The following is a 21,516-nucleotide window of genomic DNA, read 5'->3' on the forward strand; positions in this document are numbered from 1 at the left end:
TGGCTGACGCAGCGCCCCCTTTAAACGGTTTAGCGCAGTTTCCAAGATGGCGTGCGTTCTGCAAGCTTGCTTCGACTGTGACGATTTTAATTTTAACACCGACTGAATTGAAAACAGTCACGTGACCGCAAGGCAACAACAACTAGGTAAGGGGTAACTGATAAAACACATTTAATATATTTCAGTAATTAACAGTGAGATCAAACAATTAATTATTTGCGCCGCCCAAATCACTCGAGGGTCAGGTGATGCGTGACGTCATCGATGACGTGTAGGCGATTCGTGTCGAGCGGTTCCGAGCACATCGGACAAGCCTGCTCCGTTTTTAACAGACTGACAGACAAAAATGTAGTAATTTTATTACTTTCGCTTGCAAAATTACTTACTCGACAAAATCGTCGTGGTAGGCGGGGAAATCGCAATGCGGGCAACACGTCATCGCCGCCCGCTTGGTCACGTGACGTCCCTGAAAACGACAGTTCGGCGCGAGAGAACAAATTATTTCTTAAAACTATGTCGTCATCAGACTGTCAACGCTAACGTCAAACTGACAGTTGCGTTGCATTTCTTAACCTCAAATCAGTCGAAAACACAGAATAACGTCAGTTTTGGACATTTCGGGCCGCCATTTTGAATTTTTTTCAAATCCCGTGACAGTTAACTTCAAAAGGTTCCAGAATGTTTCTATAAAGTTTTAGAACGTTCTAAAAGACCTCAGAAAATTCTAGAAGCGTTCTAGAGATTCTAGAATATTTCAGAACATTTTAGAAAGTTCTAGAATGTTTGAAAAAGCTTTAGAGAGCTCTGAAACGCTCCAGAAGACTTTCAGAAGGTTCTAGAAAACTTAGAAAATTCTGGAGTGTTCTAGAATGTTTCAGAAGGTACAGACAATCAAATGACTGTATTGTTTCTCTCTCTCTCTCTCTCTCTCTCTCATTGATTAAACACTTACCGTAACTATGCAAAATGGTAAATTGCTTTTGCAATTGTTGCACGTCAAATCGAGAACGGGAACGGGTTTGTCGCAGTACGGACACGACGTTTCGTCCCGCTGCGCGGCATCATCAGGACGATGATCGCCGTCTTTGGCCACTTTCGGCGCTTTCCGCACCACCGCTTCGATTTTCTTCGCGTACTTGGGATCGATCTGTGGAATGTCGCCATTTTGTCTGTCATTTTCTAAATTTCGCGTTAAGACTCGGAAAATGACAGACGAAATGGCTTTTTTACCGCACTTGCCTGTTTCCGATACTCGGGGTTCATCAAAACGGTGGCGTATTTGTAGGCGGCGTGTCGCAGGCCCGCCCGATGACACTCGATGACAGTCGACGTCAAAATGGGAACGACATCTGTCAAAAAAAAAAAAAAAAAACTGGTCACGTGACCGTTCCTACCACGACCACGGGACGATTCTTACGCGCGGGAAATTTGGAAATGTTACCGGCGACTCGGACGAGCAGGGGCGCCGCCTTGGCGTGGTCGCCCCTTTTCACGTGCACGCGCACCAAAATGTAACTGTGCAACAATTGCAAATTGTTGTACATTTCCAATGGAATGGCGATGTTGTTTTGTTTCAGCTCCTGACACATGGCAAACAGGACGTCGTGCGCGTTTCTGTCAAAAAAAAAATGAAATTGACAGATACGCGCAAATTGACCTCGGAAATGGATTCCCCGACCCCGAATTAGTCGAAAACGAGTACCATAAACCCTGGGTTATCTCGATTCAAAATGGTGGAAATTGCAAATGGTGTCTATCGCCGCCATTTTAATTTTTTTGGAAAAAATCAAATTTGTAGTGGTTTTCTACTAAATCGACGACGGGGAATTCGGTGGTGACGTTAGTTTTCGCGTATTTTCTATCTAACCCCAAATATTTACGAAAAATCAAGTTTCTCCAACTGTGTGACAGATACTGTCAAACTGACTTCGGAAATGGATTCCCCGACCCCAAATTAGTCGAAAACGAGTACCATCAACACTGGGTTATCTCGATTCAAAATGGTGGAAATTGCAAATGGCGTCTATTGTTGCCATTTTAATTTTTTTGGAAAAATCAAGTTTGTAGTGGTTTTCTACTAAATCGACAACGGGGAATTCGGTGGTGACGTTAGTTTTCGCGTACCTTCTATCCAAGCCCAAATATTTACGAAAAACCAAGTTTATCCAACTGTGTGACAGATACTGTCAAACTGACTTCGGAAATGGATTCCCTGACCCCAAATTAGTCGAAAACGAGTACCACCAACACTGGGTTATCTCGATTCAAAATGGTGGAAATTGCAAATGGCGTCGATTGACGCCATTTTATTTTTTTTGCAAAAAGTCGAGTTTGTACTGGTTTTCTACTAAATCGACGACGGGGAATTCGGTGGTGACGTTAGTTTTCGCGTATTTTCTATCTAACCCCAAATATTCACGAAAAATCAAGTTTCTCCAACTGTGTGACAGATACTGTCAAACTGACAACTGAAATGGATTCCTTGACCCCGAATTAGTCGAAAACGAGTACCATCAACACTGGGTTATCTCGATTCAAAATGGTGGAAATTGCAAATGGCGTCTATCGCCGCCATTTTAATTTTTTTGGAAAAAATCAAGTTTGTAGTGGTTTTCTACTAAATCGACGACGGGGAATTCGGTGGTGACGTTAGTTTTCGCGTACCTTCTATCCAAGCCCAAATATTTACGAAAAACCAAGTTTCTCCAACTGTGTGACAGATACTGTCAAACTGACTTCGGAAATGGATTCCCCGACCCCGAATTAGTCGAAAACGAGTACCATCAACCCTGGGTTATCTCGATTCAAAATGGTGGAAATTGCAAATGGCGTCTATCGACGCCATTTTAATTTTTTTGGAAAAATCAAGTTTGTAGTGGTTTTCTACTAAATCGACAACGGGGAATTCGGTGGTGACGTTAGTTTTCGCGTATTTTCTATCTAACCCCAAATATTTACGAAAAATCAAGTTTATCCAACTGTGTGACAGATACTGTCAAACTGACTTCGGAAATGGATTCCCCGACCCCAAATTAGTCGAAAACGAGTACCATCAACACTGGGTTATCTCGATTCAAAATGGTGGAAATTGCAAATGGCGTCTATTGTTGCCATTTTAATTTTTTTGGAAAAATCAAGTTTGTAGTGGTTTTCTACTAAATCGACAACGGGGAATTCGGTGGTGACGTTAGTTTTCGCGTATTTTCTATCTAACCCCAAATATTTACGAAAAATCAAGTTTATCCAACTGTGTGACAGATACTGTCAAACTGACTTCGGAAATGGATTCCCCGACCCCAAATTAGTCGAAAACGAGTACCATCAACACTGGGTTATCTCGATTCAAAATGGTGGAAATTGCAAATGGCGTCTATTGTTGCCATTTTAATTTTTTTGGAAAAATCAAGTTTGTAGTGGTTTTCTACTAAATCGACAACGGGGAATTCGGTGGTGACGTTAGTTTTCGCGTACCTTCTATCCAAGCCCAAATATTTACGAAAAACCAAGTTTATCCAACTGTGTGACAGATACTGTCAAACTGACTTCGGAAATGGATTCCCTGACCCCAAATTAGTCGAAAACGAGTACCACCAACACTGGGTTATCTTGATTCAAAATGGTGGAAATTGCAAATGGTGTCTATCGACGCCATTTTAATTTTTTTGGAAAAAATCAAGTTTGTAGTGGTTTTCTACTAAATCGACTACGGGGAATTCGGTGGTGACGTTAGTTTTCGCGTAATTCCTATCTAACCCCAAATATTTACGAAAAACAAAGTTTCTCCAACTGTGTGACAGATACTGTCAAATTGACCTCGGAAATGGATTCCCCGACCCCGAATTAGTCGAAAACGAGTACCATAAACCCTGGGTTATCTCGATTCAAAATGGTGAAAATTGCAAATGGCGTCTATTGACGCCATTTTATTTTTTTTGGAAAAAATCAAGTTTGTACTGGTTTTCTACTAAATCGACGACGGGGAATTCGGTGGTGACGTTAGTTTTCGTGTACCTTCTATCCAAGCCCAAATATTTACGAAAAATCAAGTTTCTCCAACTGTGTGACAGATACTGTCAAACCGACTTCAGAAATGGATTCCTTGACACCAAATTAGTCGAAAACGAGTACCATCAACACTGGGTTATCTCGATTCAAAATGGTGGAAATTGCAAATGGCGTCTATCGACGCCATTTTAATTTTTTTGGAAAAAATCAAGTTTGTAGTGGTTTTCTACTAAATCGACGACGGGGAATTCGGTGGTGACGTTAGTTTTCGCGTATTTTCTATCTAACCCCAAATATTCACGAAAAATCAAGTTTCTCCAACTGTGTGACAGATACTGTCAAACTGACAACTGGAATGAATTCCCCGACCCCGAATTAGTCGAAAACGAGTACCATCAACCCTGGGTTATCTCGACTCAAAATGGTCGAAATTTTTGACAACCGGCACTCACCTGTAAAATCCGTTGATTTGTTCGTCGTTGGCGATAATCAGGGCGGATTTCGAGGCGTCGCGGTACTGTTTCCGCGCCATGTACAACCGAAACAGGTACCGCGGATCTTTCGGGGTACCATCGGCGTCGCCCAACAAAAACTCGATGAGGGCGTGGGCGAGCGTCGCGTCACCGGACGACGCCACCGCGTCAATGGCCGTCGCGATCGCCTCTTTTTCTTTCGCGCTCGATCTGGCCGCGATCAGTAGATGATCGATCGCCTGCGAAACGTATTGTATTTTTGACAAAACACTGTCTTGGACGGTAGTTTGACGTCATTGACAGTTTTGAATTTTGACACTTGACAATTTTTGACACTTTCGGGCGTACCTTACGATATTCCCGGGCGTGAAACCAGTATTTGCCGGCCAGTAACGGATCGCGTTCGTTCTCAAAGTGTTGAGCGACGCGCGCAAAGTGTTTTGCCGGCACGTCATCATTCGAGAACGCAGTCAACAGCACGTCCCCGTACAATTCGACTTTGCCGCTCTTTTTCGCCAATTCGAACGCCTCGTCCGCGCATTTCGACATGATCAGAAACTTGACGGCGGACGTTATGTCGTTCAGGTTTTGGAAAAATCTGAAAAAATTGTTATTTCCGGAACTACGCGAAATTTCCTTTGAAATGAGGTGCAACATCGTTTTTTGCTTGAAAATTCAAAATGGCGACCGGAGACGCCATTTTGAATGTTATTTCCGGAATCGACGCAAAATTTCCTTTAAAATGAGGTGCAACATGGTTTTTTGACAGGAAATTCAAAATGGCGACCGGAGACGCCATTTTGAATGTTATTTCCGGAATCTAGGCGAAATTTCCTTTAAAATAAGGTGCAACATCGTTTTTTTCCTAAAAATTCAAAATGGCGTCCAATACGAATACGCCATCTTGATTCTTGTTTAATTGTCATTATTTGACATTCTAAACTTTTTCTGCCTGTCTGACTAAAAGAAACTTGCAAGTGACGTAATTTTCAAATCCAAAATGGCGGTTTATGATTAAAATGACAATAAATGAAAGAAAATGGCGTTCTGGGCCGCCATTTTGATTTTTTAAGCAAAACACTATGTTGCCGCTCATTTTAAAGGAACTTTCGTCTAGATTCACAAAATGACAGACAGAACGGCGTCCCCTGCCGCCATTTTGAATTTTTTGTTAGAAAAACGATGTTGCACCTCATTTTAAAGGAAATTTCATGTAGAATCCAAAAATAATAGACAAAATGGCGTCTCATGCCGCCATTTTGAATTTTTAGACAAAAAACGATGTTGCACCTCATTTTAAAGGGAATTTCGCGTAGATTCACAAAATGACAGACAAAATGGCGTCCCTTGCCGCCATTTTGAATTTCCTGTCAAAAAACCATGTTGCACCTCATTTTAAAAGAAATTTCGCCTAGATTCACAAAATGACAGAGAAAATGGCGTCCGGAGGCGCCATTTTGAATTTCCTGTCAAAAAACGATGTTGCACCTCATTTTAAAGGGAATTTTGACTAGATTCACAAAATGACAAACAAAATGGCGTCCGATGCCGCCATTTTGAATTTCCTGTCAAAAAACCATGTTGCACCTCATTTTAAAAGAAATTTCGCCTAGATTCACAAAATGACAGACAAAATGGCGTCCGGAGGCGCCATTTTGAATTTCCTGTCAAAAAACGATGTTGCACCTCATTTTAAAGGGAATTTCGCCTAGATTCACAAAATGACAAACAAAATGGCGTCCGGAGGCGCCATTTTGAATTTCCTGTCAAAAAACGATGTTGCACCTCATTTTAAAGGGAATTTCGACTAGATTCACAAAATGACAAACAAAATGGCGTCCGATGCCGCCATTTTGAATTTCCTGTCAAAAAACCAAGTTGCACCTCATTTTAAAGGAAATTTCGCCGAGATTCACAAAATGACAGACAAAATGGCGTCCGGAGGGGCCATTTTGAATTTCCTGTCAAAAAACGATGTTGCACCTCATTTTAAAAGAAATTTCGCCTAGATTCACAAAATGGCGTCCGGAGGCGCCATTTTGAATTTCCTGTCAAAAAACCATGTTGCACCTCATTTTATAGGAAATTTCCGGTAGATTCAGAAAAACCCCACTTACTTGGCCACCATTTTGGCTCCCTCGACGCTTTTCGTCTCCTGCACCAGCTCCACGGCGATTTCCGGATTGTTCAATCGTTCCAAGTGAATGCGAATCAACGAGTCGTGATCACGCGCCTTTTCGTACGCTTTGACCGCCTCCTCGTACCGCCCCACCGTTTCCATCGCGTTGGCGTACGACAAATGGAGGCGGGCGGACGTGATGGACGGCAGCAGGTCACCGACCTTGGTCCAGTTCTTCAAGGTTGCGTAGCAACCGGCCGCTTTGTCAAACTAACCGAAAACAAAAACTTCTTTATTTTTCCAGATAGAGAGGTCATGCGACCCATCATTTCAGGCTAGAATTGTCCAGGCAACACGCTGGCGAGGTCGGAATTGCGATATCTCCGAAACAGACGGAGTTTCTCCAAACAAAACCCGAGACACGTAAAATCTGACTGCGGATTTGGATTCGGCGACCCCAAATTACACGAAAACGAGCGGTCTAACCCAAAAAATAACAAAGTGACCGTTGGTGCAACGTTGCCAAGCGACCAAACCTAACTTTGTTGCTAGTTGAGCTAGAGGGCGCGTCTCAACGTCATTTTGTGCTAAAATTTCCCAGCAAACACGATGCGACAGTCAGAATGGCGATTACTCCAAAATTGATCGAGTTTTTTTCGACTCACCTGTCGGCACTTTTCGTACAATGCGGCCGCTTCGTTGTGCTGTCGTTTGTTTTCCAAGATGGCGGCGCATTCCTGGTATAGTTGGTCGTCGGCCATTTCCACGGCTATGCTGATGGCGTGACGTGGATTGCCGCAGTGGAGGGAGGTGCGCGCGATTCCCGCCCGACAGATGGCGGTGTGGTCTGGACTTAAATTGTCCTGTAAAGCGGTCTCGTAGTGTAGTAACGCTTCCGGGTAATTGCCCCTAAAGGAAAAAATAAATTAATAAAAAAATGTAAAAACGAAGAAAACACTAAAAACTTACAAGAATTCGAGTTGTTGCGCATATTCGCGCGAAATCACGGCCACCTCGTCCGACGCCACGTTTTTAGCGAGACGAAGCGCGTGCTCCCATTGGAGCAAATCGCGGCGCATCTCCAAGGCGACGCGCGGTCGATTGGCGCGCAACAACCACGCCTGCGCGTCATCGTAACGGCCTAGCAACAGGGCCACGTGACCCATAGTGGCGGGCCACGCCTCCTCTTCGTCGCGCAGCCGCGTCAAACACGCCACCATGGCCGCGTCGTCGAGGCGCGCGTAGATCCGAATGGCTGCGCGTCAAACTTGTCAAACCCGTCAAATCTGTCAAAAATTACGACACTTACCCGCGTCGAGACGTAGCGATTTCAGACATTCCTCGGCCAGCGTGACGTAATGAGCGCGCGAATTTAGCGTTTGGCACGTTTGCCACGCCGACGCAAACCTGCAACATAGTTGCTTTGACAGTCAATTCAAAATGGCCGCTCGGGATGACATTTTGAATCTCTCTACTACTCTTTACGTTCTGGCGGCCATTTTAAGTTGCCAGATGCCTCTGGAAGCTATTTTGAATTGCCAGAATCCTCTGAACTCTTTTAAGGTTGTTTTAAAGCTGCCAGATGCCTCTGGAGGCCATTTTGAATTGCCAGATGCCTCAGGAAGCGATCTTGAGTTGCCAGAAGCCTCTGAACACTTTTAAGACTGTTTTAAAGTTGCCAGATGCCTCTGGAGGCTATTTGAAGTTGCCAGATGCCTCTGGAGGCCATTTGGAGTTGCCAGAAGCCTCTGGAAGCTATTTTGAATTGCCAGAAGCCTCTGAACCCTTTTAAAACTGTTTCAAAGCTGCCAGATGCCTCTGGAGGCCATTTTGAATTGCCAGAGGCCTCTGAACCCTTTTAAAACTGTTTCAAAGCTGCCAGATGCCTCTGGAGGCCATTTTGAATTGCCAGAAGCCTCTGGAAGCTATTTTGAATTGCCAGAAGCCTCTGAACCCTTTTAAAACTGTTTTAATGTTGCCAGATGCCTCTGGAGCCCATTTTGAGTTGCCAGACGCCTCTGGTGGCCATTTTAAGTTGCCAGATGCCTCTGGAGGCTATTTTGAATTGCCAGAATCCTCTAGAAGCCATTTTGAATTGCCAGAAGCCTCTGAACTCTTTTAAGGTTGTTTTAAAGCTGCCAGATGCCTCTGGAGGCCATTTTGAGTTGCCAGAAGCCTCTGAACCCTTTTGAGACTGTTTTAATGTTGCCAGATGCCTCTGGAGCCCATTTTGAGTTGCCAGACGCCTCTGATGGCCATTTTAAGTTGCCAGATGCCTCTGGAGGCTATTTTGAATTGCCAGAATCCTCTAGAAGCCATTTTGAGATGCCAGAAGCCTCTGAACACTTTTAAGACTGTTTTAAAGCTGCCAGATGCCTCTGGAGGCTATTTGAAGTGGCCAGATGCCTCTGGAGGCCATTTGGAGTTGCCAGAAGCCTCTGGAAGCTATTTTGAATTGCCAGAAGCCTCTGAACTCTTTTAAAACTGTTTCAAAGCTGCCAGATGCCTCTGGAGGCCATTTTGAATTGCCAGATGCCTCAGGAAGCGATCTTGAGTTGCCAGAAGCCTCTGAACACTTTTAAAACTGTTTCAAAGCTGCCAGATGCCTCTGGAGGTCATTTTGAGTTGCCAGAAGCCTCTGAACCCTTTTGAGACTGTTTTAATGTTGCCAGATGCCTCTGGAGCCCATTTTGAGTTGCCAGACGCCTCTGGTGGCCATTTTAAGTTGCCAGATGCCTCTGGAGCCCATTTTGAATTGCCAGAATCCTCTAGAAGCCATTTTGAGTTGCCAGAAGCCTCTGAACTCTTTTAAGACGGTTTTAAAAGCTGTCAGATGCCTCTGGAAGCCATATTGAATCACCAGAAGCATCGGACCAGCCAGCTAATATGGGTAAATACAGATTTTTTACAAAATCTAAAGAGAAATTCCCTAAATCTGTTCACTTTGAACAGCAGCCATTTGGCAACACTGCAATAGGACTTAAATCAATTAATAATTGGCAATGGTGCGCCTGTAAAACACACAGGGCGGCAGCCATTTTGAATCACACCGGCCCAAGTAATGCTTGCGGCTTGAAACGGTTTAGAAAAATCCGGAAAATGCGCAATAACCGCACTTCCGGACTAGTTTTCCAGGCGATTTTCACGGCAAAGCGGCAAAAATTGAATTATAACTGACCTTTTTGGTGTTTGTGTTTACTGCAGACGCCTTAACTTTGCCCCGTTTTTTTTGCGGGTAATTGGGGCTGGAGCCCCAAACCACTTACACTCACACGACCGGGACACTCTAACGAACATTTTGAGGTACTTTGCGCCACTCAAACTGCACTTTTACCGGCTTATTTTGAGTAAAATTGCGGAGAGGTTTGTGTGAACGCGCGCCTTCTCCGATTAAACGTCAAACACTGAAAAATGACCGATGACAGCGTTGACAGACCAATTACGTGCAGTGTTGCCAACTTGTGGAACTTGGAAATTTGGGAAATTCACCGTAAGTGAAGTTTTTACGTTAGAAAATTCATTTTTTTACACAATCCAGCTGAAACTGAAAACTCTTACCTGTGCAACGCCAACTGTTTGCGAAAACTGCCCTCCAGCTGCGCACCGTCCCTGTCTAGGGCGCCGGTCAATGGAGGCGCGTCGTGCGTAGACAGAGCCAGTTGCGACAATTGACCGTTAGAGGTAGCGCACATCACTTCGCCACCGTACATCAGTAGGGGCGTCTGTCGCGACACTAGTGCAGTGTTGCCGATTTTCACCACCTTTGTACCTGTCAATTTTGTGGTTTGCAAGCGGATAACGTCACGCACGCGCGACTTACCGTCCAAGTGACATTTGTGGTACAAATACGTGTAAATGTCATTACTGTCAAACAGAACGAACACGTTCCGATCGGTTATGTTGCTGTCCCACGTGACTCCGCCTATTTTCGGCGGTACGTCCGGTATTTGGATTGACTCGCACGTGACCTGCACGTAAAACGTCAAACTTTACAACTCGGTCAGTTTTGAGAGGAATCGCAATTCTGATTCTGCCCCAGAATGTTAAAATTACAAAAAAAGTTGGATTTCTTTGCTTGGCAACGTCGCACCAACTTTGTTATTTGTTAGGTTAGACCCCTCGAGTGACCACTCGTTTTCGACTAATTTGGGGTCGCCGATTCCAATTCCGCAGTCAGAATTGACGTACCTCTCACCCAGCTCGATTTTTTTGTAAATTAACCGTTAAAACAATGATTGTTCAGTCTAACTCGGTTGGTTGAGGAAATATCGGAAATCTGACAGTTGGAATGAATTGCCTGACCCCAATTTAGTCGAAAAAAAGTACAAACTCGGTGGGGTTATCTAGTGAAATAACCGAGTTGAAGCGTTAGCAGCGCCATCTTTAACTGAAACCAACTTTGTTATTTGTTAGGTTAGACCCCTCGAGTGACCACTCGTTTTCGACTAATTTGGGGTAGCCGATTCCAATTCCGCAGTCAGAATTGACGTACCTCTCACCCAGCTCGATTTTTTTGTAAATTAACCGTTAAAACCCTGATTTTTCAGTCAAACTCGGTTGGTTGAAGAAATATCGGAAATCTGACAGTTGGAATGAATTGCCTGACCCCAATTTAGTCGAAAAAGAGTACAAACTCGGTGGGGTTATCTAGTGAAATAACCGAGTTGAAGCGTTAGCAGCGCCATCTTTAACTGAAACCAACTTTGTTATTTGTTAGGTTAGACCCCTCGAGTGACCACTCGTTTTCGACTAATTTGAGGTCGCCGATTCCAATTCCGCAGCCAGAATTGACCTAACTCTCACCCAGCTCGATTTTTTTGTAAATTAACCGTTAAAACCCTGATTTTTCAGTCTAACTCGGTTGGTTGAAGAAATATCGGAAATCTGACAGTTGGAATGAATTGCCTGACCCCAATTTAGTCGAAAAAGAGTACAAACTCGGTGGGGTTATCTAGTGAAATAACCGAGTTGAAGCGTTAGCAGCGCCATCTTTAACTGAAACCAACTTTGTTATTTGTTAGGTTAGACCCCCCGAGTGACCACTCGTTTTCGACTAATTTGGGGTCGCCGATTGCAATTCCGCAGTCAGAATTGACGTAACTCTCGCCCAGCACTAGAATGACACTTACCGCATTGAACACGTACCCGCGCCCTTTGACGTCGACCAGTACCAGTCGGGTACCGGCCGGGTCGGCGTAAATTGCGCCGATCGCCGCGTCGTGTTGGTGTTCCATCGCCTTGGACCATTCCTCCACGTGGAAATAGACCAAACGGCCCGTGTCCGTGCCGTAAATCAGGAAATCGGTGGTCAGGTCGTGGCACGTGATGGAACAGTCGCGAATCGACGGTTCGGGAAACACGATCGATTCCCGGTCCTCGTGGCACACTTCCGGTTGTTCGATCTTGAAAAACGAAATGGAACGGAACGGAACGGCACGGAACGGAACTCACCATATGCAACTGGATTTTTCCCTCGAACAGTACCGAAGCGTATTCGGGGTTCAATTTGACGCTGGTCACCGCCCCCAAGTATTGGCGGTCCGTCAAAGGGGCGGCGGCGGCATCTTCCGCGTTCGTTTTGGTCAAATCGTAGTACCAAACGCGATTATTCATGCCGGCGGCCAAATGGTACTGTCCCACGCCGATAAACGTCGGTTCGATCGTCAGATTCACGAAAATCGGCTTCGATTTGTCCTGGAACAGGTTGTTGAGCGGCCATTTTGGATTTTACTCGTAACTGGTAAGAGTAAAGGCCAAAATAACCGTTCCGTTGGATTCCTTGGCCCCAAATTAGTCGAAAACGAGTACCATCAACCCTGGACTATCTCAATCCAAAATGGCGGACAATTACAAAATGGCGTTTACAACCACCATTTTGAATTTTTCGGGAAAAATCTAGTTTGTACTCGTTTTCTACTAAATCGAGGATGGGGAATTCAGTGGTGACATTCATTTTTATGAAACTCTCTTCCAAACACGAATTTTTACGAAAAATCGTGTTTTTCAAACTAAGCGACAGATACGGAGAAACTGACGGCAAAAATGGATTCCTTGACCCTAAATTAGTCGAAAACGAGTACCATCAACCCTAGGCTGTCTCAATCCAAAATGGCGGAAAATACAAAATGGCGTTTACAACCACCATTTTGAATTTTTCGGGAAAAATCGAGTTTGTACTCGTTTTCTACTAAATCGAGGACGGGGAATTCAGTGGTGACATTCATTTTTGTGAAACTCTTTTCCAAACCCGAATTTTCACGAAAAGTCGCGTTTTTCGAACTGCGTGACAGCTACTGTCAAACTGACTTGAAAAATGGATTCCTTGACCCCAAATTAGTCGAAAACGAGTACCATCAACCCTGGACTTTCTCAAGCCAAAATGGCGGAAAATTACAAAATGGCGTTTACAGCCACCATTTTGATTTTTTCGGAAAAAATCGAGTTTGTACTCGTTTTCTACTAAATCGAGGACGAGGAATTCAGTGGTGGCATTCATTTTTGTGAAACTCTCTTCCAAACCTGGATTTTTACGAAAAATCGTGTTTTTCGAACTGCGTGACAGCTACTGTCAAACTGACTTGAAAAATGGATTCCTTGACCCCAAATTAGTCGAAAACGAGTACCATCAACCCTAGGCTGTCTCAATCCAAAATGGCGGAAAATACAAAATGGCGTTGAAAACCACCATTTTGAATTTTTCGGGACAAATCGAGTTTGTACTCGTTTTCTACTAAATCGAGGACGGGGAATTCAGTGGTGACATTCATTTTTGTGAAACTCTCTTCCAAACCCGGATTTTTACGAAAACTCGTGTTTTTCAAACTAAGTGACAGATACGGAGAAACTGACTGCAAAAATGGATTCCTTGACCCCAAATTAGTCGAAAACGAGTACCATCAACCCTGGACTATTTCAAACCAAAATGGCGGAAAATACAAAATGGCGTTTACAGCCACCATTTTGAATTTTTCGGGAAAAATCGAGTTTGTACTCGTTTTCTACTAAATCGAGGACGGGGAATTCAGTGGTGACATTCATTTTTGTGAAACTCTCTTCCAAACCCGAATTTTCACGAAAAATCGTGTTTTTCAAACTAAGTGACAGATACGGAGAAACTGACTGCAAAAATGGATTCCTTGACCCCAAATTAGTCGAAAACGAGTACCATCAACCCTAGGCTGTCTCAATCCAAAATGGCGGAAAATACAAAATGGCGTTTACAACCACCATTTTGAATTTTTCGGAAAAAATCGAGTTTGTACTCGTTTTCTACCAAATCGAGGACGAGGAATTCAGTGGTGACATTCATTTTTGTGAAACTCTCTTCCAAACCCGAATTTTCACGAAAACTCGTGTTTTTCAAACTAAGTGACAGATACGGAGAAACTGACTGCAAAAATGGATTCCTTGACCCCAAATTAGTCGAAAACGAGTACCATCAACGCTGGGCTATCTCAAGCCAAAATGGCGGAAAATACAAAATGGCGTTTACAAGCACCATTTTGAATTTTTCGGGAAAAATCGAGTTTATACTCGTTTTCTACTAAATCGAGCACGGGGAATTCAGTGGTGACATTCATTTTTGTGCAACTCTCTTCCAAACCCGGATTTTTACGAAAAATCGCGTTTTTCGAACTGCGTGACAGCTACTGTCAAACTGACTTGAAAAATGGATTCCTTGACACCAAATTAGTCGAAAACGAGTACCATCAACCCTGGACTATTTCAAACCAAAATGGCGGAAAATACAAAATGGCGTTTACAGCCACCATTTTGATTTTTTCGGGACAAATCGAGTTTGTACTCGTTTTCTACTAAATCGAGGACGGGGAATTCAGTGGTGACATTCATTTTTGTGCAACTCTCTTCCAAACCCGGATTTTTACGAAAAGTCGCGTTTTTCGAACTGCGTGACAGCTACTGTCAAACTGACTTGAAAAATGGATTCCTTGACCCCAAATTAGTCGAAAACGAGTACCATCAACCCTGGACTTTCTCAACCCAAAATGGCGGAAAATACAAAATGGCGTTTACAACCACCATTTTGAATTTTTCGGGAAAAATCGAGTTTGTACTCGTTTTCTACTAAATCGAGGACGAGGAATTCAGTGGTGACATTCATTTTTGTGCAACTCTCTTCCAAACCCGGATTTTTACGAAAAGTCGCGTTTTTCGAACTACGTGACAGCTACTGTCAAACTGACTTGAAAAATGGATTTCTTGACCCCAAATTAGTCGAAAACGAGTACCATCAACCCTAGGCTGTCTCAATCCAAAATGGCGGAAAATACAAAATGGCGTTTACAACCACCATTTTGAATTTTTCGGGAAAAATCGAGGTTGTACTCGTTTTCTACTAAATCGAGCACGGGGAATTCAGTGGTGACATTCATTTTTGTGAAACTCTCTTCCAAACCCGAATTTTCACGAAAACTCGTGTTTTTCAAACTAAGTGACAGATACGGAGAAACTGACTGCAAAAATGGATTCCTTGACCCCAAATTATTCGAAAACGAGTACCATCAACCCTGAACTATCTCAATCCAAAATGGCGGAAAATTACAAAATGGCGTTTAAAACCACCATTTTGAATTTTTCGGGAAAAATCGAGTTTGTACTCGTTTTCTACTAAATCGAGGACGGGGAATTCAGTGGTGACATTCATTTTTGTGAAACTCTCTTCCAAACCCGGATTTTTACGAAAAGTCGCGTTTTTCGAACTGCGTGACAGCTACTGTCAAACTGACTTGAAAAATGGATTCCTTGACCCCAAATTAGTCGAAAACGAGTACCATCAACCCTAGGCTGTCTCAATCCAAAATGGCGTTTACAACCACCAATTTGATAGATTCGGGTGTCACTCACCCGGTCCGCGGCGTAATTGTACACGCTCACTTCGGTCAAACTGGACAAAATGGCGATTTTCGGGGGGCTGGCGGCTGTCAGTTGCGGCATGTGACTGACGTAGACATTGACGGAACCGGCTTTCGTCACCACGGCCAATAATTGACCGTCTGCGCTCCACGCGAGCCGTTCCAAACCAGATTCCATCGGTAAACTGATTACGCCGGAAGTTTCTTGTAAATTGCCTAAATCGTGGATTTTTACGCTAAAAATTGACACGACGTAAAGTTCAGTCAAAATTGACGCGTGCGGTGCAAACATTTTGGTACCTGTTGTCGCCGCAAGAGGCAGCCTTGCCGCCAATCGGACAAACGGTCACGTGATTGAGCACGTTTTTGTGATCGCGCACCTGAAACAGTTCCTGGCCCACTTCTTTGATGTGCGTGGAAATCGAAACGAAATAACCGGCCGAGAAACCGATCAGAATGTACCCGTCACCATACCATTGGTACGCGACGATGGTACCGTAGTGTTGCTGGAAGGCGAGCTCGAACGGATTGTCCGGATCCAGGAGTTTATAGAGGTAGAGGGTGCGTTTGCCCACCACCGCGCTCACCTGAGCCAAAAACCTCATTCATTTCCTGAATCTACGTGAAATTTGCTTTAAAATGTGGTGCAACTCGACTTTTAGCTTAAAAAATCAAAATGGCGCGTCCGGACGCCCATTTTAACGGTCATTTTCGGAATCCACGTGAAATTTCCTTTAAAATGAGGGGTAACATCGTTTTTTGGTTGGAAAATCAAAATGGCGGCGTTGAACGCCATTTTGTCTGTCATTTCTATAATCTACGCGAAATTCCCTTTAAAATGAGGTGTAACATCGTTTTTTGACGGAATATTCAAAATGGCGGATACATTTCAGTCATTTTACCGTAAATTCCAAAAATGGCATACAAAATCGTGTTCTAGATCGCCATTTTGAATTTCACTGTCAAAAAATCGAGTTACACTACTAATCAACTCATGTCGGGATTGGAAAGCTTGTAATCTGCACTATCTTTTGTTTTCTATGACATTTTGACGTACCTTGTCAAATAAGGGAGTAATTTAGATTCAAAGCAGCGAGTGTCGCAAAATTTGTGATTTTCTAGTGAAGAAACTTTGACGCCCTCTAGCGGCCAAACGGTATTACCAATCAACTCAAGTGGGGATATTTTTGGAAAGCTTGTAATCTGCACTATCTTTTGTTTTCTATGACATTTTGACGTATCTTGTCAAGTAAGGGAGTAAATTACGGTGAAAGCAGCAGGTGTCTAAAAATGTGCGATTTTATGGTGAAGCAACTTTGACGCCCTCTAGCGGCCAAACGGTATTACCAATCAACTCATGTGGGGATATTTTTAGAAAGCCTGAAATCTGCTCTATCTTTTGTTTTCTATGAGATTTTGACGTATCTTGTCAAATAAGGGAGTAATTTAGATTCAAAGCAGCGAGTGTCTAAAAATGTGCGATTTTTTAGTGAAGAAACTTTGACGCCCTCTAGCGGCCAAACGGCATTACTAATCAACTCATGTGAGGATATTTTTGGAAAGCTTGTAATCTGCACTATCTTTTGTTTTCTATGACATTTTGACGTATTTTGTCAAATAAGGAAGTAATTTAGATTCAAAACAGCGAGTGTCACAAAATTTGTGATTTTTTAGTGAAGAAACTTTGACGCCCTCTAGCGGCCAAACGGTATTACCAATCAACTCATGTGAGGATATTTTTGGAAAGCTTGTAATCTGCACTATCTTTTGTTTTCTATGACATTTTGACGTATTTTGTCAAATAAGGAAGTAATTTAGATTCAAAACAGCGAGTGTCACAAAATTTGTGATTTTTTAGTGAAGAAACTTTGACGCCCTCTAGCGGCCAAACGGCATTACTAATCAACTCATGTGAGGATATTTTTGGAAAGCTTGTAATCTGCACTATCTTTTGTTTTCTATGACATTTTGACGTATCTTGTCAAATAAGGGAGTAATTTAGATTCAAAGCAGCGAGTGTCACAAAATTTGTGATTTTTTAGTGAAGCAACTTTGACGCCCTCTAGCGGCCAAACGGTATTACCAATCAACTCATGTGGGGATATTTTTAGAAAGCCTGAAATCTGCTCTATCTTTTGTTTTCTATGAGATTTTGACGTATCTTGTCAAATAAGGGAGTAATTTAGATTCAAAGCAGCGAGTGTCTAAAAATGTGCGATTTTTTAGTGAAGAAACTTTGACGCCCTCTAGCGGCCAAACGGCATTACTAATCAACTCATGTGAGGATATTTTTGGAAAGCTTGTAATCTGCACTATCTTTTGTTTTCTATGAGATTTTGACGTATCTTGTCAAATAAGGGAGTAATTTAGATTCAAAGCAGCGAGTGTCACAAAATTTGTGATTTTTTAGTGAAGCAACTTTGACGCCCTCTAGCGGCCAAACGGTATTACCAATCAACTCATGTGGGGATATTTTTGGAAAGCCTGAAATCTGCTCTATCTTTTGTTTTCTATGAGATTTTGACGTATCTTGTCAAATAAGGGAGTAATTTAGATTCAAAGCAGCGAGTGTCACAAAATTTGTGATTTTTTAGTGAAGCAACTTTGACGCCCTCTAGCGGCCAAACGGTATTACCAATCAACTCATGTGGGGATATTTTTGGAAAGCCTGAAATCTGCTCTATCTTTTGTTTTCTATGAGATTTTGACGTATCTTGTCAAGTAAGGGAGTAAATTAGGGTGAAAACAGCAGGTGTCTAAAAATGTGCGATTTTATGGTGAAGAAACTTTGACGCCCTCTAGCGGCCAAACGGTATTACCAATCAACTCATGTGGGGATATTTTTGGAAAGCCTGAAATCTGCTCTATCTTTTGTTTTCTATGACATTTTGACGTATCTTGTCAAGTAAGGGAGTAAATTAGGGTGAAAACAGCAGGTGTCTAAAAATGTGCGATTTTATGGTGAAGAAACTTTGACGCCCTCTAGCGGCCAAACGGTATTACCAATCAACTCATGTGGGGATATTTTTGGAAAGCTTGTAATCTGCACTATCTTTTGTTTTCTATGACATTTTGACGTATCTTGTCAAATAAGGGAGTAATTTAGATTCAAAGCAGCGAGTGTCACAAAATTTGTGATTTTTTAGTGAAGCAACTTTGACGCCCTCTAGCGGCCAAACGGTATTACCAATCAACTCATGTGGGGATATTTTTGGAAAGCCTGAAATCTGCTCTATCTTTTGTTTTCTATGACATTTTGACGTATCTTGTCAAATAAGGGAGTAATTTAGATTCAAAGCAGCGAGTGTCACAAAATTTGTGATTTTTTAGTGAAGCAACTTTGACGCCCTCTAGCGGCCAAACGGTATTACCAATCAACTCATGTGGGGATATTTTTGGAAAGCCTGAAATCTGCTCTATCTTTTGTTTTCTATGAGATTTTGACGTATCTTGTCAAGTAAGGGAGTAAATTAGGGTGAAAACAGCAGGTGTCTAAAAATGTGCGATTTTATGGTGAAGAAACTTTGACGCCCTCTAGCGGCCAAACGGTATTACCAATCAACTCATGTGGGGATATTTTTGGAAAGCCTGAAATCTGCTCTATCTTTTGTTTTCTATGAGATTTTGACGTATCTTGTCAAATAAGGGAGTAATTTAGATTCAAAGCAGCGAGTGTCTAAAAATGTGCGATTTTAAAGTGAAGCAAATTTGACGCCCTCTAGCGGCCAAACGGTATTACCAATCAACTCATGTGGGGATATTTTTGGAAAGCCTGAAATCTGCTCTATCTTTTGTTTTCTATGACATTCTAACGTACCTTGTCAAATAACGGAGTAATTTAGATTAAAGTCGAGTTGCACCACATTTTAAAGCAAATTTCACGTAGATTCAAAAAATGACAAAGAAAATCACCACCCAGGTCGCCATTTTGAATTTTCTGTCAAAAAACGATGTCGCACCTCATTTTAAAGGGAATTTTGCGTAAATCCAAGAATTTCGAAAAGTCGAGTTGCATTTAAATTTAACAACATTTTTTGTTAAAAAAAAAATGAAAAAACAGTGAATTAGAAAATTATAAAAAAAAAAACGAAAAACAAGAAACAAAAATTTGTAAAACTTACAGTATTTTCCATATTTAAGCGATTATCCAGTTTGATCTCAGAAAATTGTAGATCAGAAGGTTCGGCGCGTAAATTGATCATTTTGATTGTGTCGCCCTCTGCATTACTGAGCGAGATCGTTTTGTCTTCTGAGCCAAACGCGAGCAGGTTGTCCTTGTTCCACACGCCGCACGTCACTTTTTTCGCGTGCTTCCCGATCACCGGGATACGTCTGAGGGATCAGAAAAATACCTTCTGAGACGTTTGTAAACATTTTTAGATTTTCTGGACAATTTTTTAAACATTTTTATACTTTCTGGAACATTTTTAGACTTTTTGAAACATTTTTAGGTTTTCTGGCATATTTTTACACTTTCACTTACTTGGACGTATTGTAATTGAAAATGGAAATATTCCCTTTGACGGTGCCGACGGCCAAAAATGGCGCCGTTTTCGCCCACGTCAAACATGACAGCTGATCCTTCAAACCGACGTCGATTGTCAATTTTTTCGTCGCGTTCGAGTCCCAAATAATCAGTTGCGATTGGCTGACCACGCCCAACAAATCACCGTCCGAATCCCAACCGAAACTTGCGCAAACGCTGCCAAAAAAGTATTAATTTGACAGCTGTCAAACACGTCAAAACAATTAATTTAAAAACAACCACATAACTACCCCCCCCCCCCTCCCGTCATTAATCGTTTGTCAATTCTGAATTTTTGACATTTGACAAATGACAGAAACAATTTGACAGCCGTTGTCTTAGCATCCAAGGGAACATTTACTAAAGAGAGCTAGAAACTTCAGGGCACTCTAGCGGCCAAACGGTGCACTTTACCGAAAAAACGTACATAACCTAAAAGTTTCCTCTCATTAAGCCCTACAAAATGGTAAAAATTTCAAAACTCTCGCTTAACCAGTTTTTGAGATATTCACCAATGTGGGCAGAAAACTTTAATGCCCTCTAGCGGCCAAACGGTGCACTTTACCGAAAAAACGTACATAACCTAAAAGTTTCCTCTCATTAAGCCCTACAAAATGGTAAAAATTTCAAAGCTCTCGCCTGACCAGTTTTTGAGATATTCACCAATGTGGGCAGGAAACTTTAAGGCCCTCTAGCGGCCAAACTAGGTAATTTAGCAAAAAAGTGTACATAACCTAAAAGATGCCCCTTATTAAGCCCTACACTTGGTAACAATTTTCAGTAGGCTCACTAGCCCCACTGGGAAGTTAGGCCTGAAAATGTCACTTTCACTCAAAAACCCCCCTAACCACGCTTGTCACAAGACAAACTGCACCAAAGTGGGTTTTTAGGGTAAACCCACCCTGGGGAAGCCAATTGTGGCGTTATTTGAGGGCTGTTATGCCCGGTTTTCCTGTTACTGAATGAGGTGCTTACTTGGGCAAACGAATCCTCTCCACAACGCTCCCATAGCGATCAAACACGTTTACCATACAATCCACTCCGGTAGTGGCCAGATACAGTCCAGAACCGGACTGCCAGGCTAAGTAGACGTCCCCCAGGCCGTGGGGCTGTTCCAAACGGAACAAAAGCTGAAAAACCAGTGTTAACAAGCTTGCCGGCACAGTGTGGTGTTTTTTTTACCTTTTCCCCGGCCATTTTCAGGGTTTTCACTGATGGAAATTGGTCTAAACGGTGCTGGTCGAGTCCGCAAGGGGAAAATACAAACAATCCCGGCCAGTTTCAGTCACAAAAAGTCCATTAAAATCAATTAAAACAACTATCCTGGAAATACAAACAATAAACAAATGCAGCTCCAATTGACTGATCACTGACATGAACTGTCACTTCTGTCACTCATTTTTGACAGTAGACAGTTGGGCGCAACGTTGCCGTATTTCGCGTTGACTGAACGGTGTGCGTTTGCCATTTTTTTAGCTTTGGGGTCATTTGACAGTAAAAAAAAAAATAGTCTTAGATGTT

The 21,516-nt window shown here is 42.6% G+C and overlaps 1 protein-coding gene across 11 annotated transcripts; it reads right to left on the bottom strand.

The window, feature by feature from the left end:
• Nucleotides 1–154: 154 nt before the first annotated feature.
• Oseg6 (intraflagellar transport protein Oseg6) lies at nucleotides 155–21,362 on the bottom strand. 11 transcript variants are annotated; one of them, XM_081993128.1, is made up of 21 exons: nucleotides 21,178–21,361; nucleotides 20,971–21,125; nucleotides 19,954–20,172; nucleotides 19,592–19,802; nucleotides 15,771–16,057; nucleotides 15,463–15,706; nucleotides 12,049–12,291; nucleotides 11,727–11,999; nucleotides 10,418–10,565; nucleotides 10,156–10,366; nucleotides 7,907–8,004; nucleotides 7,567–7,852; nucleotides 7,263–7,506; nucleotides 6,596–6,867; nucleotides 4,827–5,076; nucleotides 4,458–4,717; nucleotides 1,442–1,614; nucleotides 1,240–1,349; nucleotides 953–1,147; nucleotides 387–466; nucleotides 155–333 (listed from the first exon to the last, which is right to left on the bottom strand). In XM_081993128.1, exons 1-21 carry the CDS (start codon nucleotides 21,190–21,192, stop codon nucleotides 231–233), a joined length of 4,077 nt encoding a protein of 1,358 aa, XP_081849254.1. In that variant the 5' UTR covers nucleotides 21,193–21,361; the 3' UTR covers nucleotides 155–230. The 11 variants fall into 11 exon arrangements, 8 of the variants coding, with proteins under 8 accessions (XP_081849254.1, XP_081849253.1, XP_081849255.1 ...); XM_081993127.1 differs by having other exon boundaries at nucleotides 1,418–1,614; XR_014180712.1 differs by having other exon boundaries at nucleotides 272–333; nucleotides 953–1,179; nucleotides 1,231–1,349; nucleotides 1,418–1,614.
• Nucleotides 21,363–21,516: the final 154 nt, after the last annotated feature.

This window comes from Ips typographus, linkage group LG15 (assembly GCF_016097725.1).
Source record: "Ips typographus isolate SLU linkage group LG15, UJ_Ityp_2.0, whole genome shotgun sequence".
NCBI classification, from domain to species: Eukaryota; Metazoa; Arthropoda; class Insecta; order Coleoptera; family Curculionidae; genus Ips; species Ips typographus.